Raw genomic sequence first — 25,421 nt, 5'->3', positions numbered from 1 at the left:
AGTATACTAAGTGATAGTCTGAAATCATGACGTGCTAATAATATTGTGCCTTAGGGGAAGCTTTAAGGTGAGGATTTCACTATTAAGTAAAACACCTACTTGCAGACATTACTTTTCACTGTCAAAATGTTCTTTTTGATTTTACAAAGCTTTTCAGAGAAGAATAGTATCAACTTCTTTTCACACAGACTTCAAAACTCCAGTGTGAAGTAATTATAGTGTTGTTCTTGTTAGGATAAACACAGTTAAGCAAAACAAGAATAATAAAAAATCAAAGCTATCAGTTCTTCATTAAATTTTGCTTTGTTTTAAGACATAATATGCTGTAGTAATTGAATGGAAAAGAACAAATATTTTATAATCAGCTTGTACTCAATTTTACTTTTACACCTTAATGTAAAATTATGTTCATTATTATTATTGTTATTATTACTATTGTTTGTATTATTATTGAAACCTATATTCCAGATAGTAAGACTTGATATTTATAATTATTCTTCTACTCTGGCCTAGCTAAAGTCATGTAATTAAATTACTTACTTGGTATATGTTTGTTTTTTTGTTTTTTTTTTTCCCTAAGAGAGGATTTTACATGGGAATAACAGATATTAATTTCTGTTGCATTTTCTGTCTTTTAGCTCACAGTGGGAGCGATTACAGTGTGAAGAAGAAGAACCTGGGCAGATTAAAGGTGCCAAATACAGTAACTGTGCAGAAGCTTGTAATGTAAAACATTTTCTCTTCTGATTGATCAGTCTTACCTGTCAAAGTGTGACTGGAATTAATGTGGACGAGGATACCTAATGTTCAGTTACAGTTCAGGGAAGTTATGTTTTCTTTGAAAAGACTTTCTACAGAGGACTCTCACTATTTTTTCCCCTTTCATATATCCTTGGAGTAATTTTTCCTATGGTGCTATTTGGGATATAAGCAAATTTCATTACATCAGTATTTCTCCATCTAACAATGCATGAGGAAATGGCTCACCTCTCCTAACTGTAAACCTATGCATGCCAAGTGCAGAATCATCTGTGGAGTGATGTCAGTATTATACCTGTTGCACTGTACTGGTTTACCACATTCCTAAGCAAAACAGGTGTCCTATGGCCATCAAATGCTGTTTACCAACAGCTTAATGTAATTTAATAATATAAAATGCTTAAAAATATTAAATTTTACTGTGGTTGTAATTAGGAAGTAGTGCATGATGCAACACTAGCATATCAGTTGTAGAAACAGACACTTCTTTTATAAACTGAACTCTCTGTATGCGATTGATTTTGTTGTTGTTGTTCCATGTAATGAGTATGCAGTAGAGAACATTCTCATTTGTAAATTAAAGCTAAATTGCTGTGATTTTCTGACTACCTGAAAAGGAATTACTAGCTGTTATCTACGGTGCTTCTCATCACACTCTGAGCTCTGATTCTCAACCTTTAAACATTTTTAATTCCTTCATCTTTGTTTGCTGATGTTTCTGAGTTAAGTCATAAAGGTAGTAGTGCTTTAAAGAGCAAGAAACAACAATTATAAAGTGCATTCAAGGGAAGGAAGAAAAATACTCAGTAGACCGTACTACTTGTGCTTGTAGTACATAAGACTCTTACATAAATGAAGTATATTATGTAGCACACTAGGTCAAATGTATTAAGTTTGAAGTCTCGAGAACATTTTCCTTTTTATAGAAAATAGAAGAGTAGCTAAAAACGGTGAGATGCTGAACTGTTGCTCAAAGATGCAGCACCAGTTCTGGTGGCATGGCAGCTCAGTTCCGTACTGAGCTGTGTCCTCCAGAGTCTGGAATGTCTGTTCATTGGTTCTGTTTGCTGGAACGGGGTCCTTGACGGAAAGTATCCTTGAATTATTTTTAAGGAGATCACTCTTCAGTGGTTTTTGAATTGCTGATTTTTAAATACTGCTTCTCAGAAAAGTCTGTAAAGAGTTCAGGATGTGTATTTTGTGTAGCTTCATGACAGCATTCCTTGCCCTTCCCTGACTTTATATCCATGGTAACAGCTTTGTCAGAAGAAGCCATACTTTGCTTACAGGAGTACAGCTGCAGAGAAGGAAATCATATAGACTACAATATTGAAACAGGAGAATACAAACCACTGTAATTTGAAGTCTGTGGAGGTTTATACGTCACTGAAATCTGCTCTCAATTGTTTCTTTTACAGGACTTTCTGCACACACACATGTGGAACTTCCTTACTACTCCAAATTTCTTCTAATCGCTGCTTATCTTGCCTCCTACAATCCTGTTAGGACAGATAAGAGATTCTTTCTTAAGGTAAAGGGTTTTGCTTTTTTTTCTTACGCAGGAATCCAATTTTCAGCAGTAATGATTGTCCTGGTTTAAAACTTTTTGACAGTTGAATTTTCTTTGTGTGTGTGAGATATTTATCAACATGTGCATGTGTTCATGAATATGTGGTATTCATGGTAGGTAAGGGTGAGCAACTGGAGAAAAAAAGTAAGAACATGAGGAGAAGTCTTTAAGAATATGCTTTTCTTCTCAAATGAGAATTGTGAACACACGTTTTGGCGTTTACTGCAGTTCCTAGTGAATGATATGCTGTTATATTAATAGTTAAAATGAGTTTCATGTTTCTGGTACTGAAGACTTTTCACCTTTCTGTCTAGTCCTTTATAAGGGTGTAGGTGTGCTTGTAATAAGCACTGACTGACGGATTATCTTTATCTCTTTTGTTATTTTGCTTGACCAAGCAGTTTCATAGTAAGTGCTTTATTTTCTAAACAAATTATGTTGACCACATTTTTCTATGTTAGTCCTGGAACTCAAACAAGAAAGCCTACAGGAATCAAGTCAAGTAAGGCATGTTAGCTAATGTGTGACATCTTTCTTGCTCGTGTTCACTGAACAGCCTTCTCAATGTAATTTTTTCCTATCTCTTTTTTTATCATTTCTGAAGTTGATTTCCACTCTTGCGTATGAACCATACTGAACTTTCCCACAGTAAATGCAATGTGAACTTCTAAGGTTTTTGAAGCACAAACAGTGTAGGCATTTCAGTCAGTGACATTAAATATTTTCCCCAAGAATTGGGTGAAACAGAGGCTGCTGTACTTACTGCAAGTATCATCAGATAGCAATTAGCAATTCATAAGGTGCTGGGGCAAAATTCAGAAACAGGTGCATCTCAAAGCCCAGTAAAACTTTTTGGGTGTGCCTTCAAGCTGTGTGTCCTTGATTCATACTGAAAGTGGAAACAGAACATGGTTTTGATGGGGCTGTAATGAGATTGCAAGTAGATCACAGAAAACTATTTTTTTGAGTAGTTAACTAATGACTGCCAGAAAGCAAAAGGGATGCAAACAAAAGCGTGGGCATTGGGGTGCTAATCTGCTCTACTAGTAGATGTGCTAGGCTACATACAGTTGTGATCTGTGGGATTCTGGTTTATTAAAAGTCCGATAGAACAGTGAAGTAATAATGAGCAGTGATGCTGTTAATTACGTGGAAGTTCAAATGCTTTGTGAAGATTAAATGAAAATTAAGTTGCTTTTAAAATATTCTTTAATTTAAAAAAAAATGTATCTATATGAATGGTTAATTGTTTCAATTTAAACAATACTAAAAACTAACTGAAAATCAGGTCTGAGGTTCATGTCTTGTTGTACTCACACAGAAACGGATACCACTTGGGACACAATGTGGCAAGAGCTAAGTGTGATTTTAGGAGTTCTAATAAGAATTACTTAGCAGCATCAGAGATATATAGACTGGAGGTGTAATAAAAAGCAGAACTGTACTAGCATACTGCCAGACAGGGTGCATGATTCTTTCTGATTCATTTAATTTTGTCACTGCAGTAAGAAGAGCAGAAAATAATTTGCTTATCGTGTTTGCTCTTGTCCATTGTTTTACAGCATCATGGGAAAATTAAGAAGACCAACTTCATGAAGAAACATGAAAAGGTATCTATTTTATCTTTCAAAGCTGAGCTTGGGAACAAAGATTTTCTTACTACTGCACTACTGATTTCATACGTTCATACTTTGTGTTATCCTGTATTCTTCACTGTAGAAACAGGCATTACTTGAAATAAGTTATTGATGCATTTATTTTACATTATATACATTTCTGTATGATGCATACATTTTTATTTCATGAGAATTTATTGTACTGTAAATTTGTCCTCTGTATCTTTTTTTATAGCTGAATGTGCTCAATAAAACTATATAAAGGTCATCATAGATTGGCTTGGGTTGAAAGGAATCTTAAAGATAATCTGGTTCCAACCTCTGTGCTGTGAGCGGAGTTGTCACCCACCAGCTCAGACTGGAGCTGGATCCTCATCCAGCCTGGCTTTCAGTACATCCAGGGATGCCACCCTCTGAGCAAAAATGTAGATCTCCCTTCTTCTAGTTTATAGCTTTCACTATCAGACCGAGCAAAAAATGTGTCTCCTTCCTGCTTATAAGCTCCCCTCAAGTACCAGAGGGCTTCAGCGAGGTCTCACTGGAGCATTCTCCGAGCTAAACAAGCCCAGCTCCCTCAGCTTTTCTTTGTAGGAAGGCGCTCCAGCCCGGTGAGCAACTTTGTAGCCCTCTTCTGGACATGTCCAGCAGCTCCACATCCTTGTGCTGGAGGTCCTAGGCCTCGATGCTGTACTCCAGAAGCGGCCTCAAGAGGGCAGAGCAGAGGGGAAAGTTCCCTCCCTGCCGGCCACCCCTCTTTTGGCCCAGGGTAGTTGGCCTTCCAGGCTGCAGAGATACACTGCTGGCTCATGTCCAGCTTTTTGTCCACCAGCATCCCTGAGTCCTTCTCCGCAGGACTTGCCTGAATGAGTTCTTCTCCAAGTCTGCACACATCTGGGATTGCTCAGACCCAGGTACAGCACCGTGCACCTGGCCCTATTGAACCTCATTAGGTGCTTATGTGCCCACTTTTCAAGCTTTTCCAGGTCCCTCTGGATGGCATCTCTTCTTTTTGTTCTATCAGCTTGGTGTCATCAGCAAACTTGCTGAGGGTGCACTCAATATCATAAATAAAGATAGCATGTATAGAAGAGCCAGGTTTCACAATTTCTGTTGAGCGCATTAAAGTAACAAATGATTTTGAAAATCAAATCACTTCAATTCCTAGTTATGTTTAAGATATAAGGACTTTAAATTTGTATGTTGAGGCTTGAGAACTTTGCAGTTCTGTCTGTTTTTTACATAGAAAGAATCCATTAACCAAAAAAAGGTAATTATTCCATCAGACTATTAACTAAACTTGTCATAGTTATAAGTATCCAAACATAACTGATTTTGGTGAAGCTGTATCAGTTTTTACTGACAGATGCTTGATGTACTTGGAAAGCAAGTACCTGTATGTGTATTTGTAGATGTAATCTAAGAGGAAAAATCAAATTAACATTTGTAAACTGTTGAGTTGCTTTTAGATGAACCATAAAATCAGGAGCAGTGTGGGTAGACTAAATCCATGTGGAAATCATCGTTATGCCCTTCCTTTTCTGTGCCACAAGCAGTGTGGGTGAAAAATTTGATTTGATAATTTCTTAGCTTAAATAACCCTTCCTTCTGAACCTGCCCTCATTTTTTGTTTGGCCCTGCAGGAGATTAGAGTCCCACCTATTTCTGTAGTGGTGCTGATTATACTTGTGAAAATTTGATTTTTAATTTTACTTCAACTATGGCACCTTTAAGTAGATAACTAAGCATATGTAGGAATTCTTAAGTCTATGTGTACAGGACACATATTCAAGATGTCATACCTCTTCTCTCTGGCACGTGAACTCTAGAGATATTTTGGAGCATGTGATTATTTTAAGGACTGTTATCTTCTTGAAATACATCCACATGTTAATTAGTTGATAAATCATTTTCAGAAGAGAGAGAGTGGAGAAATAATTGCTGTGCCTTAGACTAGAATGTTCTTCCTGCAGCCTCTGCAGGAGCGGTGTTTTGTTTTATTCTCTCAGCAATAGGATTTTCAGCCTTAGTGATGAGATGGGAACAACTAGGGAGATGAGAACAGCTAGGAATTTGGAAAAAAAGGGGAAAATAAGAGATGGGGTGATAGAATATAGAGGTCACAGTCACCTTAACTGTGCTGTAGAGCTTGTACTTCTGTTTAATTGTTAAATGCACTTATATCTGAATTTACTTCTTAGTGCTCAGAAGTACTTCCGTTAATGATGAATTTATTTCATTTTGTTACTGTTCCTGCAGCATCAGACCATGCAGGCACAGTCTCTGCCCTGTAGTCTATTTACATTTTCGTGGAAATTAAATATTATCATGTAGGTACAAAAACAGAATAGGAAGAGCTACTGAGGAAATAGAAGTAAATGAGGGTAACTGACAAGATCCATGTAGTTATGTAAGCAAAATTAATGGCCCAAAAGTTTAAGATTTCAGTTATTTTTTTTCTTTTTAGTCTTTATTAGATTAGTTCTAGTTTTCTTGGTTTTCCCTTTAGCCTACTGCTGAAGCTTTGGGCTGTTGTTCAGAAAGTGTGATTAGATGTGTGCATTTAAATGAGCTTGCTTTGTTGCCCACCTGTAAGTAAGTTTCATTATCAGGACAGCCCAAATTTGCGAAAGATCTCATCTTCTACCTTTGTTGTATTAAAAATTAATATTACTTTGAAGGGAATTAAAACTTTGTAACCCTGTACATCAAATGTACTGAACAGAAGATATCTGCTATGTTACATTAAACTGATTGCATGCAAGAAACTGAAATATGTCTTGGGGAATAATTAATACGACAGAACTCTGTAGCATTTCAGGAGGTCTTTTCCTTCTCTAAGAGCTCTGGTTTTCTTTGTAGTGGACAAGTAGAAGGGCCCTTTCACTCCTGACAGTTGATGCCAGAAATTCTAACTGGTTGTAGGCCAGAGTCTGGTTTTGAAACTTTTTCAGGCACTGTACTTGCAATAGCAGAGAAGAGGACTTCAGGTCCCACAGGGATCTTCTAGACCAGCATTTCTTTTACTGCCCTCTGACTTTTATAAATACTGCACAGAGATGCAGTGACCTAGATGTAACCTTATGTATTTGATTTTACAGTGAAGGAAATGGAAATACAGGAATAAAGGATTACATATGCAGTGTTACAAGTAGGGGCTGACTTGCTTGTGTTTTTCACACCAATTGTATGTGCTTATGTACCTTTGCTTAGAAAAACTTGTCTAACATCATATTTAGAGTTCACATTCGCTTAAATCCAGGGCGATGCTGCATTTAAACTAGTCTCCTATAGACAGTGCACAGCCAGTTAATGTGGGCATTGGAGTGCAGTGCAAGATTCATCTGATGCTAAAGTAGGTTCTGTATTGAATTGGATAAATTGCACCATAAACTATATTGATTAGATTTCTACTGGCTATAATGGGAGCTTAGGAAACTAGTTTGGCTGTACATACCCACTTGGCAGGAAGCTAACATTAGGTGAAATAAATCCTGCCTTAAATGTTTAGGTACAGCCAGGCTTAAAATCTGAAGGCATTGCTTTCTAATTAGAAAAGTAAATCTTTTGAATTCCCCGTGAGGGGAAAAAATTGCCTTCATTTACCTTGTTGCAGATAAGAGCAGAATTTGTTGGGTTTCTTCACATGGTTGATCTGGAACAATGTTTTTTCTAGTTAAGTGAGATTTTTCCTGGTGGAGCTACTTTTGCAGGAGTTTGCTTTTAGAAGTGATCAGATGTATTGGTGGTTGTTTTATTTTGTTGGAGGGTACCTTGACTTTAACCTAGAATTTATTTGTTATTATTAATTTTTTTAATTTCTAGCATACACCCCATGATACTTCAGTTGTATAACAGTGAGGGAAATTTAACAATACTTTCTGCTCAAAACAGTGAGAGGTATAGTTCCATCTGTTAGCATATGATAATAAAGGTTGAAAGTTCAGCCAATTGAGGTTAAGAGTTTTCACCTTACTGTACAGGTAATTCAGTTTGGGTTAAGCTTTTACTATGTAAGAATGCTTCTAATCCTCATTCTTGTTCTTGAAATGTTGGCATGTGAGTATGGGATTTGGAGTTGTGAAGTTCTGAAAGGCTTAGGTCATTTAAACGCTGGGACTATGAAACTGCACAAGCACACACAGTGACAACTGGGGAAGAGAATCATAGGATCACAGAATGGCCTGGGTTGAAAAAGACCACAATGATCATCTAATTTCAACCCCCTTCTATGTGCAGAATCACCAACCACCAGATCAGGCTGCCAGAGCCACATCCAACCTGGTGTTTTTTAAACCCCTAGGCAAGGGCATGTAGATTTGATAGCTCTAAAAATTCATAAATTATTATTTTGAATGTGGAAGATATCTTTCTTTGTGAAACAATATGAGGGTTCCCTTGGGTTTTTGCAAGTGCTCTTTTATGCAGTATTTTGCCTCAGTTCATTCCAGAAGATCTTCATAAATCTTATTCTTGTCTATCTTCTGTTTGGAAGAATTTCTGAACTGTTCCTACTCTTACAGGAATTTATTTCTGCCAAAGAAGTCCAGTAAAGTGTGAGTTCTAGAAGGAGCACTTCATTTTATTTAACTCTCCTGGCTTTTCCAGAAGAAACCATTTCTTAAATTTGAAAATTCAAATCTGTTAAAGCAGAAGGATGATAATGTGAAAAAAACAGACTTGTGAAGTAACTGTATGCTAAATGCAACTTCAGGAATTACTGTATGCTGATTGTGCTTGCTAGCTACTTGGGGTGTACACATTTTAATAGTTATTGTATGTTTGTTGACTTCTTCTTGTTGATATTGGAGAATATGCTTCATGGAACTGTTGCTGAGAAGCAGAAGGTTGAGATGGTGTGCAGTTCATATCTTCTATTTTATCTTTTTTTTATTTTATCTATTTATTTTGAGGGTGCCAGAAGAGGGGTGGCCAGCAGGGACAGGGAGGTGATCGTCCCCTTCTACTCCGCTCTTATAAGGCCCCATCTGGAGTATGTGTCCAGTTATGGAGCCTCCAGTACAAGAAAGACAGGGAGCTGTCCAGAGGAGGGACAGAGGGTCCAGAGGAGAGCCACGAAGATGATCAAGGAGCACCTGCTCTATGAGGACAGGCTGAGAGAGCTGGGCTTGTTCAGCCTGGAGAAAAGAAGGCTGCGGGGTGACCTCACTGCAGCATTTCAATACCTAAAGGGAGTCTACAAACAGGAGGGGAATCAACTCTTTGAAAGGGTTGATAACTGCAGGACGAGGGGAAATGGTTTTAAGTTGAGGGAGGGAAGATTTAGGTTGGGTGTCAGGGGGAAGTTCTTTACAGAGAGAGTGGTGAGGTGCTGGAACAGGCTGTCCAGAGGGGTTGTGGGTGCCCTGACCCTGAAGGTGTTCAAGGCCAGATTGGATGGGGCTCTGGGCAGCCTGGTCTGGTATTAAATGGGGAGGTTGGTGGCCCTGCATGTGGCAGGGGGCTTGGAGATTTGTGATCCTTGAGATCCCTTCCAATCCGGGGTTCTGTGATTCTGTGGTGCTGTGTTAGAGGAATTGGGCCTATCTGTATAGATGGTTTTAGTACGGTTTTGATGACATGTTTCTGATATTACGTCTTTCTTTGTTAGCGAAGAGATAGCTTTAGGGACACCTCCTGGATTTTTGAAGCTAAAGCATGTATTGGAAGTGTTCTTTTGTTCTGCTGAAGAAATTACTTTTCTAAAATCTAATGCCACAGAGGTGCTGTTGGTATATTTGTGTGATGTCCTTTTCCAGAAGCATTTTTAAACAAACTCTTCTGAAATTCCTCTTTAATCTTGTCTGCTTTGCTAGTAAGAATAGATCAACGTATGCTACAAAAAAGGAAACTGAATGTCAAAGTAGAGAGAATGAAATACACACTTAAGGAAAACACTTGTTTCCTTTTATCAGAACTTTTGACAATCTGGGTCATGAATACAACTCTGTATTCCTGACAGTACTGCATGTGTGGAGAGAATTTCGTATTATCCAGTTCTGTATAAACTGTATTTTTCCTTTTTGTAAAATGGCTTACTTAAAAAATACTTGAGAAAAAAACTTCATGCTGCAAATCGGGAATTTGTTTCTGTGTTTTATTTTGAATTCGCTGTAGTCTGCAGTGCCTAAAGTGTCTATCACTTTGTCTGGTAGCAGCTCTTAGGAGAAAACGTAATGGCTTTAATTTGGCAGCTGAAGTCATGGGAAGTGAATCCCTGCTTAGCAGTCCTTGGGCCACATCTGAAACTGTGTTGAGTTCTGCCCCATCTCCAGTATGGGACATATCAGTGAGTTGGCCAAGTTCATCCCCATGCTGGTCAAGGGCTGGAGCACTTGTCCTGTGAGGGGAGGCTGAGGGAAGGCCTGTCTGTACCTGAGTGAGAAACACTGGGCATAAGCTGAAAGAAGATGTTTGTACCAGGTGTAAGGGAAAGACTTTTCCCTATAGTGACAGTCAAGAAGTGTCACTGTCTTCCTGTAGAGGCAGAGTGCACTCTGTATCCTTTGAGGTTTACAAGACTGTGCTGATGTAGTCCTGATTAACCTGTTTGGTCTCACAGCTGACCCTGCTCTGAGCAGGAGGGATTTGAATTGAGACCTCCTGAAGCCCTATCTATCTGCGCACTGATAACATCCCCACAAACCTTTTCCTCTCAAGGTTAAGCAGTTCAGCTCTCAGCATCCTCGTATGACAGGTGCTTTGCAGTCTATTCAATTTGCACATAAATTTAAATGTAATTCAGTACAGTAGCCAGCAAAGCTTTTGAGTAGCTAGGAGGGAATCTAGTCACTGCATAGAGTGATTTACCAACCATTACCTGGGCATCTGCAGGAGGGTCATTCTGACTCTATCAGGTGGATCTCTGGTGAGTGCAGCGGTGCAGACTATTAAATTTAGGTCTTCAAATCAGGAAGGTGAATCCTATTCTTAAAGTTTTCTACTTTGCTATGTAAAGAGTAGAGCAGTTTAGAAACTTACGAGAATAGATGAATGGATAGAGAATTTGAGTCTGATGCTTAAATTAATACAGCGGTTCATGTTGGTCTGCTTCAAAGATGAATGCTGTTCATTAAGTTTCTTAAAATATAGGTATAGGTGCTTATGAAAGATAGGAAAGGTATGTGTTTAAATGACTTTCTTAAAAGCAAGTGTATTATCTGCTGTTTTTTTGAAAACATATAATATAATAAATAATAAAATATTTATAAATTAAATAAGATATTTAATTAATTAATTATTAAATAAAATAATAAAACAAAATCATAGTTTTGTCATTGTGCCTAATGAATGAAAGTGGCTTAGTTATGTATGTAAATTTAGTAGCTGTGATGAGTTTTTGTCCTCATGGATTTATCCAATGATATTTGGTTGTTGGTGAAGAACTCATCAGAGCTATTTTGTGTGTTCTTGTAACAACTATGTGAAAATCAGTGGGGTCTGCAAGTTGGTTCTGCTTTATATTTCTGCATGGCTTGCTGTTGTTCTTTGCCTGAAGTTTGGTAGATTCTGAGTTCAAAAAGTCAGTTCTCTGAGGCTAGCAGTAATGAAGCTTTAGTCATATATGTATATATATATGCATATATCTATATCTATATCTATGAGCAAATGACACTTGTTGAATTGAGGGAGTGAGGGGGTTTGATTGAATAACTTCCAGGCACATCCAGAAGTGCCTTCCGGCCTCAACCATCTTGCGATTTGATAGACTAATATAAATGAAGTGAAATTCAAGAATCTATCTATGCTGTGTTTTTGTAGCACTGCTACCTTGTCTGTTGGTATAGATTAAAAGAAGTACCACAAGAGAAGCAGAGAAAAAAGGGAAAACTATGTTTTAAATCTTCTATGCTGTTTTTTTCCCTTTACATAGATTTTGAATGACTAGAATAATTCAGAGTCTAGTAAAACAGGTCTACAGGAATATGTAGTTGATCCCCTGTGCATTTACTTGGTCACTAACTCTTTTCAAAGCAGACTTTAAAATGTGTAAATATTTGTGCTGAACTTACCTTCTGGCAGCAGAAAGTCCCTGCCTGTTCCTTTAGTTATCAATAACTATTAAAGAATCTTTTGCTCTAGTTGTATATTTTTGTATGTGAGCCTCAACTCTGCCTCAACTCTATTGTGTTCACAGGAATATTCTTTACATCACTTCATCTACTTGTCATCAACATTGCTGGTTGATGCCCATTCTGAATCCACGAAATTTAAATCTGGAAACATTATTGATGTTCTAGAGAAGTTCGTAATTTTAGAAAATCTTAAATAGCCAGAAGATTTCAGCTATTGATGATTTTCTAAAATTAAGAACTTACAGAATCAGTTGTTTTAGGGCAGAATGTAATCTGTTGTTTCAGTATAGTATTCACAGGAGCCAGTGTATTTCCTGGTCTTACAGCAAGTTTTTACTCCATTGAAGGACCTATATGGAACATAGAGCAAGCAATTACAGTGCCCTTGTGCCCACACATCCGTGTTCTTCATTGGAAGTGACTAAAGTAAAAGCTATGACTCAAACCCATGAAAATGTGATCAGACTTAATAGTAGAGAATCAGGTGATCTCTATTAAACTATACAAGATCTACTCTGCTGATGTACTATAGTCATGTTGAACACCATAAGGCTGCCTATTAGAGTGGTTTAAGATGGCATTTAAGATGAAGAATTCTTGTTCTGAAACATCTAATGATTTTTTTCTGTAGTCATTTAATTGATAATATTCAGTCTGTTTTGTACAAAAGCATGATAAGAAGTAAAGCTGTTGTGTGTGATATAAAATTAATGTGATGTGGCCTATTTGTTTTTTATAGTATTAGGATTTCTGATTTGCAGCTGGCTTTCATAAGAAGCTAATACAACTGCCATTGGAATAGTGGGACAGAGAAGTAGTGTTAGGTCTGAGAGAGGAAGAGATTAGCTTAAATGAGTCAAAGCAGATATGGTGATACTTCAGCAGAATCTCCTCTTTTTAAACATTTTCAAAATGAAGCTATCTAGTAAAACATTTGTTTTCTGTAGGGAAAATGCCCAAAAAATACATTTAAGAAACATTTCCTGCAGATTTTTAAAAACTACTGTTATGTGCAGTACTTTTCAGGTAATTGTGGATTACAGGCTGTAGGCAATAGAATAAATCTGGACATTTTCATTTTTCACTAGCTAAAAATTGTTAGCTTTGAAGAAGTCTAATGTGTCTTCCCATTGATAAACTGAAGAAAGCTATTTGTACCTTGTCAGAAAATCTGGTCTTTCCTCTTTAATCTGCAGACCAGACAAGGTAATTTAACAGGACAAGTCAGTCTGTAAATCCAATGACACGAAATTTGGCATCAGATCCTCTGTTAGAGCTCAAAATGTTCCCCATTTATTGTGCAGTTTGAACTCTTGCCATGTTAACTAGAGCTTTCTGTCTGCATTTTTTTATTGATTGGAAAGCATCTATTCGGTGTTTTCCATAATATATGTGAAGCCATATATATATATAAGACTACTGTGAGTGATTATGCCTCCCTAGAGACTGAAAATTACAAGAATAGCATCTTGTGATACTCTGGGAAAAATCTCCTGGATTAAAAACTCCTGTTTGTTTTTCAGACCAGCAATCACCTCCTTGGACCAAAGCCGTTTCCTCTGGACAGATTATTAGCAATATTGTATAGCATTGTGGACAACAGAGTTGCTCCAACTGCAAATATATTTTCCCAGGTGAGTACATATGTGCTTGCTTTTATTTCCTGTACATTGTCTGTGGAATTTTTGAAAAGGCTTCACACTGGTATGTGTGTGGAGGTGTTTTGTTGGTTCTTTAAGTTGCTATTTTAATGGAATATAATGGAAAAATAAGCACGTTATTAATTTAAGTTGAAGTCTTGTGGTAGTATTTATTTATATTAGTAGCTATGAATACAAGCTTTTATCTGTGTAATGATCTGAAACTTTATAACAGCTACTATATTTCTTGATTATGGAATGTTATCTGTGTTGGTTAGCTTGTTGAATTCTCACTGAAGTCTGCTAGCCTTCTTGCGTTTCAATTTAAGTGTGTAAATGTTCTCTATCTTACTGACAGAATTAGTCACCGATAATGTGTTATTGAAGTTGCAGTAGTCAAGAAAGAGCAGAGGGAGGAGCAAGGTCTCTGAAGGTGAAAAGTACCTGCTGTGGCATACATATGTCATAGGAATGATATTTTTCATTTGGACCAACTTTGTTTTTCAGAGTCGAGTCGGTTTCCCATTTCACTAGGTGGCAGCATAACTATAGCACTGAGTGAAATGCAGTAAGCGTAGGATTCTCTCTGGTCGCTCTAAAGCTCTGCATTTATCAGTTGTAAATATCTATTCTTTAATGTCAGCTTGATTCTTAGAGCTTCCATGTACACCTTAGAAGATCTCCCTTTCCGCTGCTTTCTTGCTTTCCAATTGACTTTTACTTAGAAATATTTATTGACTTTTACTTAGAAATATTTTCTACATCTAATTGTTAAGTTTCAAATCAGGGATTGCTTAAATGATGTTTGTTTTCATGCAGAGTTCTAGGAAATAAGCTTGAGATACTTAACCAGTTCTGCAGTTTTAATCATCACTGTTCAGTGTTCTCACATGTTTAGGTTGGTGAAGTTCATCTCTCATATTTGCAGAACAATCCACCACAAATAATACACATTTTAAAATTAAGAAATGCAAGACCAAGTGAATTACAGTGCTTTATTTAATCACTGGTACGTGTATTTGTTGATAATGATAAGGTGTTTATATGAAGGGGCATCAAAGGTTGTTGAAGCACGCTGGTCCGGTCTTTGGCTGGCTTCAGCTTTGTAGCTACGTGGAGTTTATTTGGAACAGAAGTAATTCAGTGATACTAATGTCAGTAAAAATGTCTAATTTTGGACAACAGTATCTGTTCACTATTTTTTCTTCTGGCTGAAATGTCAGAGGTGGCTTGAGATAAATTGCTTTTCTATAAGTGCGTGGGTTCTTTAACTCACTGTACTGGGAAGTTTGTTGGTCAGTCTAATGGCATCGCATAGAGAAACAGTTGTGACTTCTATACCTCAGCTGTTATTGTTTGCTGCATTCAGTGCAGTGTATCTATTGATTTAAGACACAGCATTGAAGCTGAAACTTAATACAAAGACACAAAGACATTATCTCAGTTAGTGATGAATGTTGATCAACAACGATAGAACTGGGGTTAGTTCAATAAGAAGTGAATAGGTGTCTTATAAGGCTGTTACAGAGTTGAATAAAATAGGATACAATCCAACTAATGTTTGGGTTGGTTTCACTTGTGTTCTGTCTACTGTTGTTGGCCATATAGGTACTTCTTGCATTAAGCCTTTCTTTCTCTTTCATTAAATATTTGAAGCCAGGCAGCAGTGATTTTAAACAGTTGTTTCATTTGAAAGTATGAAATAACTCAACACTAGATGGCAGTGTTGTCAAGGAGTTGTTATAGTAATATTCTTAAAATATGCAGTTTAAACTGTAAAGATATGTTAGAAGGGTTCTGTTGAATTGTAATTAGGTTACGGCAAACAGGTTGAAATTAAATTTGTTGATACCAAAATGAAGTATTGTAACTTCTTTGTCTCTAGGAACAAGTTTTGCATTAAATTTTAGTCTAAAATTCATTTCTAATGTAGAATAAAATAGAGCAGAATTCTAAAAGATTTTGAAGTAGTTGAATTGTACTTCAACTCAAATTGCTTAAAATACTTCATGTTTCACTGATTATTTATTTATTTATTTTACTATTCTGAACTAGTTTCCAAATAGTTTTCCAAGTAATTATTTGGGAGCTTAATTACCTTACAGCACCTATATTTTAGGCTATTAGATTGCCACAAGGTTTTCTTCTTCTTACTTGTGTATAAAATAGGTAAATAATTATTGTACAGAAGTTTTAAAAAGCTGGAAATCAAACATCAGTCTCTTTAACTGATTCAGCTTTACTTTTGTGCTCTTTCATTTGAAGACCAAAAGGCTGTACATGAACCAAATGTTTGTGAATTCTTCCCATGTGCTATCAGAAAATAGCATGCCTTGACTTTAAAGTTGATCAACGATCTCAGTCAGGATTCAAGCACTGGCAGCTGCTTTAAGATCTGCCATGCTGCTGATTTCTTGATGTTTCTTATTGCTTCTTGTTTCCGCACATAATTTCTATTCATACCAAAATTGTGGCTATTAGGTTTTCCAAATGAAGCTTTCCTTGAGCGGAAAAAATTTCAATGTTCTGCGCAATGGTTGGGTTTATTAAAAATGCTTCATTTTCACAAAACAGAATTTCAACTTTGAAATTTCAATCTTAATGCAACTTTTACCTTCTAATGTTAGTAACGTGAATAATATTAGCCACTGAACAATCTTGTACTTTTTCAAACAGAAAGTTAATGTGTGTCTTTTAGCTGTGTGATCTTTACAGTTGATTCTTACTGGAATTGGGTTATATGAATTGGGTTATAAAATTTGATTTGCTCCCCCTGGCCTCGCTAATTAGCAGAGCAGACAGCACCAGGAAAAACAAAAAGATACAAATTTACACTTCTGCAAATGAAAATTGTTTCCATTGCCATTTTTAAAGGTTGAACATTCTTCTGGTTTTTCTTTCTTTTTCTGTGCTATTTTCAATTAACATTTTTACATATCTTGTGAGGAATTGTTTGAGAGGAAGCGAAGGTGAGGTTTTTAGACAACTGATATTGGAACATATGTGAATATAAGTCTTCTTCAGAATATCCTTTTTGTTGTTATTTTAGCAGTTCTAATTTATCATGATATTGCTTTTTAACATGTTTTGTGTTGCTGTTACGTATCACCAATTTGGTTGACTTTGCTTGTTTTCTGATCAAGAGATAAGAGAAGTTAAATCAGTGATTTCTGTAACCATTTCAGAGGACACACTCTCCAACTGTTTTTCTTCAGATGCACTTTTGGGTAAGAATTTAACAGATGAAAGATGATACTACCAACATGACTTGTGCCTCAGTCGGAGTTTGCACAGTTGATGTTCTAATTGCTGTATGGCTTGGTGGAGCATGTTGTCGTGGGGGAAAAAATGAAAAATGTTCAGCCAGTGCAGTGATGTGGTGTGCAGTCTGTATCCTACAATAGCAGCAAAATCACATATCTGGGTAAGCTGGTTGATGTTTCCTAGCAGCTCGCCTTTGCAGCCCTGGGGAACCACCAGGACTATGATTTGGGTCCACATGCACCCACTGTGCAGAGCTGCAAATCTGCATTGTGGCCAAATGTAATTGCTACAGGGTGGATGGATACCAGGAAAGTTTATGATATGTACCACAAGTGCATGTTGCACAGGTCTGTTCAGTCTGGTTTGTAGAAGGATAGTATTTCATTTTAGACTACTATTATTTAGACAGAAATACAGTCTTCTCTTGTTAAGAGTGTGCATGGAACGTTAAACAGGAATTATCAATATTTATTTAAATTGAAGCAGCTCTGTTTACATTGAAGTAGATAGGTGTTGTTCATTTAGTATCACAAGTAGGTGTTTTTCTTGTTATGGTTTACACTGTGAATTGCTAGCCAAAATCCACCAGTACTTCTGCCTCTACCAAAGTGATTTTTCAGTTGCTTCTTCATATTAATTCTCTCAGCTGTTTTTCACATGTCCTGTTTTCTATATCTTTTATTTTGCTTTTATTTTTTTAGAATGATAGAATCATTAAGGCTGGAGAAGTCCTCTACTATCTAGACCAACTGTCCACCTTATTGTGAAATATGTTTTTCATTAAAAAGATTGCCTAGATCTACTTGTATTTGAGTTGTGCTGTTGCTTTTATTCTCTGAAATTGAACCATCTCCTTTGTCTTGCTCACTTTTGCATACTTCATAAATAGTAACACATCCAGAACATTTGGAGAGAGGCCTATGCAGAGAGATGCAGTAACTGATCTCTGAATGTAGTAATGGCCGAAACATGCTGATAGGTAACTTCACTTCTGTCTGCATTTCACTATAATGCATTAAAGACTGTTAGGTTATTTTAAAATAGATCTATTTTATGCTTACATTTTTATTTAAATAGTTATAATTCAGATATATCCATATGTAATATACCTATATATGAAAACATTATTATATATACCCAATACTAATATATGTAGAATTAATTTGGTTAGAATTAATTTCTAGTCACTGTGCATTTGGAAAATGAAATTTTCACGAAGGCTGTTTCTCTCTGTAGATATATAATGATGGATCTGCTATCTTATACTCCACAGCCTGCATTTCATTTAAAGATGTTTCTGATCTGTTTAATGCTGGATCCAAGAAAAGCATTTGAATTTCCTTAAGAGATCCACAAACTCTTAAACTAATATATATATATGTAAGAATTTGGATTGAAGGTTAAAAATTAACATTTTCCAATCTGGCAAACCCATAAATGCAATTCCAAGTAATGCTGGTTACAGAGCAAGTGATTTTATCTGAAGGTGGAATAAGTCTACAGCTCTAAGATTTAGAGTCATGTGTTAAGTAGCAATCTGATACAGATCTATTAGAAATACATAAAACCCCTGATGTATATAGAATGCTCCCAGCTGGAAGGAGCCAGAGGAATGTAATTTCCCTTGATTAAAATACCCTTTCTTGGAGCATAGAATATGGTCAGGTTTGTTTTCTTTTTCCTTCCTTTCTTGACTGCCCATCATGGAGTAGATTAAGGAATAACTAATATTGGCGTATGTCAACTGGAACAGTTTATGGCAATTTACCTACAAGATTTATTTGCCTGTGTTTTGCTAGCAGCGTACTTTATATCTCGCTATTTCATATGATAGTTTGATATTTAAAGTACTACTTTGTTGTTGTTGTTTCCAGCTATGGTAAAATTCAGATGCCAAGACGATAGTAAGCATTCTGGTTTAGTTACCTACTTATTTGATAGGGAGTTTGCTTTTTGGCATGGCCTTTCTCAGACATCAGATACTCCTATCCTGGTCATAGTGCTAACTCAAACATTATGTTGGATCCTCTTGATGAGGCAACTTTGAGAAAGAGTGCTGTCATCTTAGTGTTTCTCAGTTGAAAAAAGTGTAATTGCATCTGCATAGCTCAGATTGTGTTAAAACTTGAAAATACTCTGCTTTCCATTCTACACTTGAGAACTCTTGGCAGAAGAAGAATTACTCTCTATCTTTGCTCAGTCAGCAGTTCCTGCACAGTGTTCCAGCCTTCCTTGCTGTTGCAGGGACTGCTCATGGGAACGTTTTACATCCGACCTGTCTGAAGCATTCACTGCTAAGATGTGTGCATTTCCAGAGGAAAAGGTTTGGTTAAAAATACATATTGTGCACAGTATAGTTGCCCGTCTGATCATTCTGAAGACTTTTGCTTCCCAGTGTGCCACAGATAGGATGATTGAACATAAACTCTACACTCTGGGGTAGTTATTGTTACTGGTAATTTTCATTACTGTTACAAATAAACTTCCCTTCTTCTTGCAGCGTCTGTGAAGGTCCACACATATGAGTATTATTTTATATAACATCACTAACAGTTCTGTGTACATTCAGTCTCTTCAAGTTGTGCAACCCCTGTAGGCATCTTGTCCATATGGGCCTGTAAAGTAGCTTTTTCTGTGCAGTGATGTCATGACTACCAATACCTAATAAAGATTGTTAGAACAGCTTGCTTAGCTGCTGGCAAAATTGCAGCTGTATTTTCTATGTCTTTGTAATATTAATGTTGCATTTGATCTTACCACATACCTTATTTTGTAGGTGTATTATGCATCACGTTCCTTGTTTTGTTATATCTATTGATTAGAAAGTTTAGTAATCTATTGGTCAGTACTCTGTTAATTTTTAGTAGATTTGGAAAGATGGTGATAAGAGGTAATAAATAACTCAGTTTTTCTATTACTGGTCACCAAACTGATCTGATGGAAATTCACAGCTTTAAATGGGAATTTGTGGTGCATAGCATGGGAACATAGGTTAGCACTTCAGTGCTGGCTGTGGCAGCTTGAGAAAGCCTGCTTTTTTTTCAGAAGTGAAAGAAAAAACATGACTTTTAACCAAGTAGCTGACTATTCTTGAAGCATCAGCATGGCTGTGAATAAAAATGAATGTATTCCTGGTGCTTCATTCCTTCTAGTTTTAGTTGATACAGAAAAGGTCTTGTAGAGAAACTGATGTTTGAGCTACGCTGTGTTGTCTGACCTGTCATAGAATCATAGAATGACTGGGTTGAAAAGGACCACAATGCTCATCCAGTTTCAACCCCCTGCTATGTGCAGGTCGCCAACCACCAGACCAGGCTGCCCAGAGCCACATCCAGCCTGGCCTTGAATGCCTCCAGGGATGGGGCATCCACAGCCTCCCTGGGCAACCTGTTCCAGTGCGTCACCACCCTCTGTGTGAAAAACTTCCTCCTAATATCTAACCTAAATCTCCCCTGTCTCAGTTTAAAACTATTCCCCCTTGTCCTATCACTGTCCATGTTAATGAAGCTTTACAGTTTCCTGGGAGGCTTTCTTAAAGTATTTTCTTGACCAAACTCTGTTCTGTTCTACTTGAATTCTTTCTTCTCAGTAATTTAGGTAGAAAACTTATTTCTCCAAAGGGCTTCTGGTAATAGTGTCCAGGTTTGCATTTCAGCTGTTTTTTCAGGCACGGATAAATGTATGTAACAAAGGCAAATTGTTGTGAGTTATTGAAAACTAGTTTAACAGAAGAAATCCTAGTTATGACAAGAGAGCCTACTGGGAGGGAGGGAGAGAAGGAGGACTTCAGATATGATTGAGACTGAGGAAGGTGAATGGAATTTCTAAATATGCTGTGCCAGTGCTTTTAGTTAGGAAAAAAAACGCAAAGCTTTCTAGCTGTATTTGTTCTATTTTTTTATTATTTTAGTAGCATCTCTGTAAGAATTTCCTGACTCTCATAAATCAGCTATATATAATGCTCTTTAAAATTTGTTTGCAATAAATTTGTACTTTTCAAATATGATCAAATAAAAAGTGTGATTTTTGAGATAGATGCACCAAGTTGCTAGAACAGTGGTGAAGAATTTTAAATTCTCTGAATCTGTTAGCAATTTTTGCAGCCCTGTGTTCCCTATGTGCCTTCGCATCATATATGGTATGGTGTAAAACATTTCTTGCATCAACCAGTGGTTTCTTTAACTTTTGTTTTATCAGTGCATTATTTGTAAACAGCATTTGAAGTTTGAAACTTTGACTTATCTATGCAAACGTGTTAGTGTATAAAAGAAGTAAATGTGAATACATGAAAGTCAGAGCAGAGTTTGTCTCCTTCCAGACTTCTTCCTTTCCCTCTCTTTCTTCACATGCTTATTTAGAAATTGGTTTCATGTACTTAATGGAAAATCATTTAATACTCCAGGAACAAACTCACACTGTGTTTACATCAGGCAGTTGCAGCTGAAGCTTGTTAGTGATTGCCTCCCAGATTAAAAAAAAAAAATCTTCACTGTGGTACATGAACTCCTATTGTTTGGAGATAAATAATCGGCTCATCTCCTCTTTAGGGGAGAACAAAGAACATAATGGTACATCTGGTTCATCTGTTAAGACAGCAAAGATTAATTAAGCAAATACTGCACAACCTCGCTTGATAACATACATAGCTAAAAACAGCTTGTGTATGATAAGTTTTCTAATCACTTTCCTTTAACTGTTTACTGTATGCACATAATGTGTTCCAGAATTACCAGCTATTCGTCAAAATGACTTAGGATGCAACACTGAGATAAAGTAAATTGGAGAGTGAAGGTAGAGTTTATTGCTTCTCTTGCAAATCTCTTGTGTGGTATGGGACTGTTGAACACCCAGGTGACATCATAAACACTATTCATAAATTTTGTTGTTCTGTTTTTTTAAAAATAACTTGGGTGATTTCTCTGCTGATGTGCATCACAAACTGGGAAAAGGAGCCATCTCCTTACTGAGAATCTGTATGGAACCTAGTTCAGTGAAATACAGTGTCAAGACTAGAACGGGACTCGGGTCAAATCGCAGCATAATGTCCCGGTTTCTACACTGCCCTTGTGACTATAACTTTCTGAGTTGAAGACTACCCAAGGCCAGTTTTACCTCTCTTACTTTGTACTGCCGTTGTCTTTTTTGCCTAAATAGCTTTACTTCTTCTTTGGCACTTCCCTCAGCAGGGTTGTAAGGGCACAGATATTCTGACATGGTCTTCATTTTTCAAGCCTTAACTTATACATGGGACTTGTACTTTTCTGCACATACAGTAATGATTATAACTGAATATAATTACACATAAATGGCACAAAAATGATTCACAGTCACTAGCAGAGAAGTTGACTGTAAACTTACCTTCTTTTTACTGGTACTTTCCTCAGAATGGTTCTGATAAGGTCTCTGTCCTCCTGCTTCATGTGCTATTACATCTCCCTTTCTAGATTATATTATCTTTTAGGTTCTTACCCCTCATCTGTCATTTCACTAGGGGTTTCTTTCATATCACATGTGAAATAAACCTGTAGCACTGTATCTGTACCAGGAGAACTCTTTACATTTTTGATTGCAAGGAAGGTACCAAGGCTGTGTACTTGTACACTGTTAGAGTGCAAGGTAGCAAAATGATGTATTAAAGAATATGTTGGATCACTTCAGTGGATACTTGTACTGTTTCTGCCCTGCCAGCTGCAGTCAGTTCAAGCCAGTGACTTTCTACTTGACATCCCTCCTCCTCCTCCTCCTCCTGCAAGGACCCTCTGCTGCTTTCTATTCATTTGATGTGGAATAGTGTGGCTTGACACAGCATCTTCAATAAATGCAACAGCAGCTACGTTGCAGTTAATTTGAAAGGCAGGATTTCAAAATATGAAACTTGACAAAAAAAAATGCCTCTTGACAGACAAAGAGTGGTTAAGAATTGACATAATCCCTCTTCTCCATCTATGGAAATGAAAATTGACAAATAGATGCGGGAAGCAATGTGGAAGACTGACAACAGGGTACATGTAAATCTAAAAAATAGGAAAAGTATATGTTCCAAAAGAACATTACAAATACTGCTTTTTAAAATGTGGAGGAGTCATAAGATAAGCTAAAATGTCCTGACGTAGCTTAGACTTGCAGAAGTTTGATTCCATAAAAGTGGGGTTTTTTTTTGTTTTTAAGAAAAAATGCCCATGACTTGGCTAATTAACAAATGAATCTGCTACGAAAGTGTTATTCTAAAAGCTGATATTGGTGCCAGATATAAAAAGATACAATAGGAACTACGCACGGTCTCTGTCCTGATATCTTGTGCATCCATTTCTCAAAAGGTGAAGGAGAATGGAGGATGGAAGCAAAATCAGATTTGTCTTCATTGTACTTTTCGTAGTACACACATATATCTAAGCTAGTCAATGGTGTGAGTTAATAATAGTGGAGAGAAATGGTCATACAGAGAACATCATCTCATGCACCCTGTTGTAGATGTGGTCTTCTGAAAGTTCTCTGATTTTGACAGTTTTTTATGTTTATTAGATTGCAGTGACATGCATCCTTGAGATACCAATTTTACTTCATAAGCTACATGGCTACAGAGTAATTATTTACATTTGAAGCTGTCTTAAAGTTATTCCACCTCTGAGGACTAAGAAGTATTACTCATATTGGCTAGTAAGTTCTTTTTCTCGAGTATCCTGAATTACTCATAAAACAATCCAAAACTTACCACCAAATGCACCTTCTTGGTTGTCATGTTCCTTGTCAAAACTTTTGCAGAGCAGGAAAAACAGTTGATTTTTATACCCTACCATTCATTTCATCACTCCTGTGGATTGAGTTGTCTGATTATACTGTAGTATACTTGGGGATATATAGGTTACTTGGCTGGCAGCCTAGTGCCAGCCTTCAGTTTGCAGAACTGCTTTTGATTTATCTCAAAGAACAAGGGCTTATATTCTGTCTTTTTAATGCTAGGATTTTCCTGGTAGACACTTACTCTGCAGAATTCTGTGATGATGATCTGTCATTTTCCATCCTTGAGTTTGTGTGAACCATACATCTTTGAACCATGTTTCAGTAACAGCAACTGTAGCACAGCTTATTGTCTTGTGGAAAACATCAATAGTGATCTTTTTTCACATGAGAAAGCCAAATATGACAAGGTAGGATTTTCTTCTTTCATTTTGATATATGAGGAGACTGGGTATAACCTCTGCATGAGGAGCTTGTAGAAGAATTGGAAAAAAAACAGATATGAGTTCAGAAGGTGCTTTAGAGGTAAAATTTCAAAACATGACTTAGCTTATTTAGAGGGGATTTTAAGGCACAGTTTAACAATGGAAATTAAAATTGAAATACTTCAAGATATATTCTAGATGAGCAGAATGTAGATGCTTGTCTGCAAGCACGTTTCACTAACGTGATGGGACAATTTTACTTGAATCTGGTGAACTTCAGTTACCCTGCAGCCAGCCTTGTGGAGAGAAAGTATCCCAGTACCAAAAATTCTGTATTTTAGTCTTCAAATTGTTATCTCTTCTATTATAAGTGATACTCAATTCTAAATATGATTACAAGCTAATATACGTTTCCATTTCAAGCAGGACCTGTGGCCAGCTCTTTGTAACAATTCCTGTAGAATACTGACAGGTGTGTCTGTGCATATGTAATGTTTTACATATGTAAAATGTAATATTATATATGTAATATGTATATAAAAATAAATTACATGTATATAAAATGTATATGTATATAAAATATTACATATGTAATATTTTACATATGTAATTTTTTTTCCCGCCTGTTCCTGTCCATACATATTTCTTAAAGTGTAATGCAAATCAAGTTTTTAAAAATAAAGACCAGGGAGAGTGCTGACTGGGGGTTTTAATAAAAGACATAGAAAGAGAGATCCCTGTTGATTCAGTTTAATAATTGAGGACCATGTGTGACCTAGACCAAATGAGCAAGAGGGCACTTGGTTCTAGATATCCAGGCAAGAAGCATGAAAGTCAAAAGATGCACTGATTAATAATATATAATAAAATAAATTTCAGTAGTTGATACAGAGAGTAAAGAGTTTGACTTAATGGATTACTGCAGAGATATGAGAATAGGACTGAAGACTGTTGATACAAAATTATCTTTTCCAGCCTTTTTTATTTATTACCAGTAAATCGCATAGGAGGATGTTTTGCAACAGATATTTTCTAGCCTGAAGTGACCTCTAATGGATGTGTAACACTGATAGTGTATTGAAAAGCTTTTTAATAATTTGTGTGACTGTAGTACTTCTGAAAGATGCTAGACTGACAGTCTAGAAGGATGGGTGATGGAAGCTGTTCTGATTCACTGAACAGGTATAGCAGTGACATCAACAGTGTAATCTCTCTGTGCTTCATTTTAACCTGAAAAATCTTTTCTTTATTGACTCACTCTTAGCAGTGTGAGATTCTGTGGCATAAAATGCATTGGTCAACCAAGAGAAGTAGTAAAGGGGAAGGATGAAGGAATG

The 25,421-nt window shown here is 36.7% G+C and overlaps 1 protein-coding gene across 3 annotated transcripts in view; it reads left to right on the top strand.

The window, feature by feature from the left end:
• Nucleotides 1-25,421, top strand: part of ORC5 (origin recognition complex subunit 5) — a 69,134-nt gene that overhangs the window by 18,721 nt on the left and 24,992 nt on the right. For all 3 annotated transcript variants that reach the window (XM_042872865.1, XM_042872866.1, XM_042872864.1), the window contains exons 10-13: nt 639-691; nt 2,178-2,290; nt 3,892-3,939; nt 13,541-13,651. In XM_042872865.1, the coding sequence (XP_042728799.1) occupies nt 639-691; nt 2,178-2,290; nt 3,892-3,939; nt 13,541-13,651 (325 nt within the window). The remainder of the gene's footprint in view (nt 1-638; nt 692-2,177; nt 2,291-3,891; nt 3,940-13,540; nt 13,652-25,421) is intronic.

This window comes from Lagopus leucura, unplaced genomic scaffold (genome assembly GCF_019238085.1).
Source record: "Lagopus leucura isolate 7727_CA_CO unplaced genomic scaffold, USGS_WTPT01 Super-Scaffold_100008, whole genome shotgun sequence".
Classification (NCBI taxonomy): Eukaryota; Metazoa; Chordata; class Aves; order Galliformes; family Phasianidae; genus Lagopus; species Lagopus leucura.
Note: the sequence above shows the minus strand (reverse complement) of the source record. Positions and strands in the feature narration are given on the sequence as shown.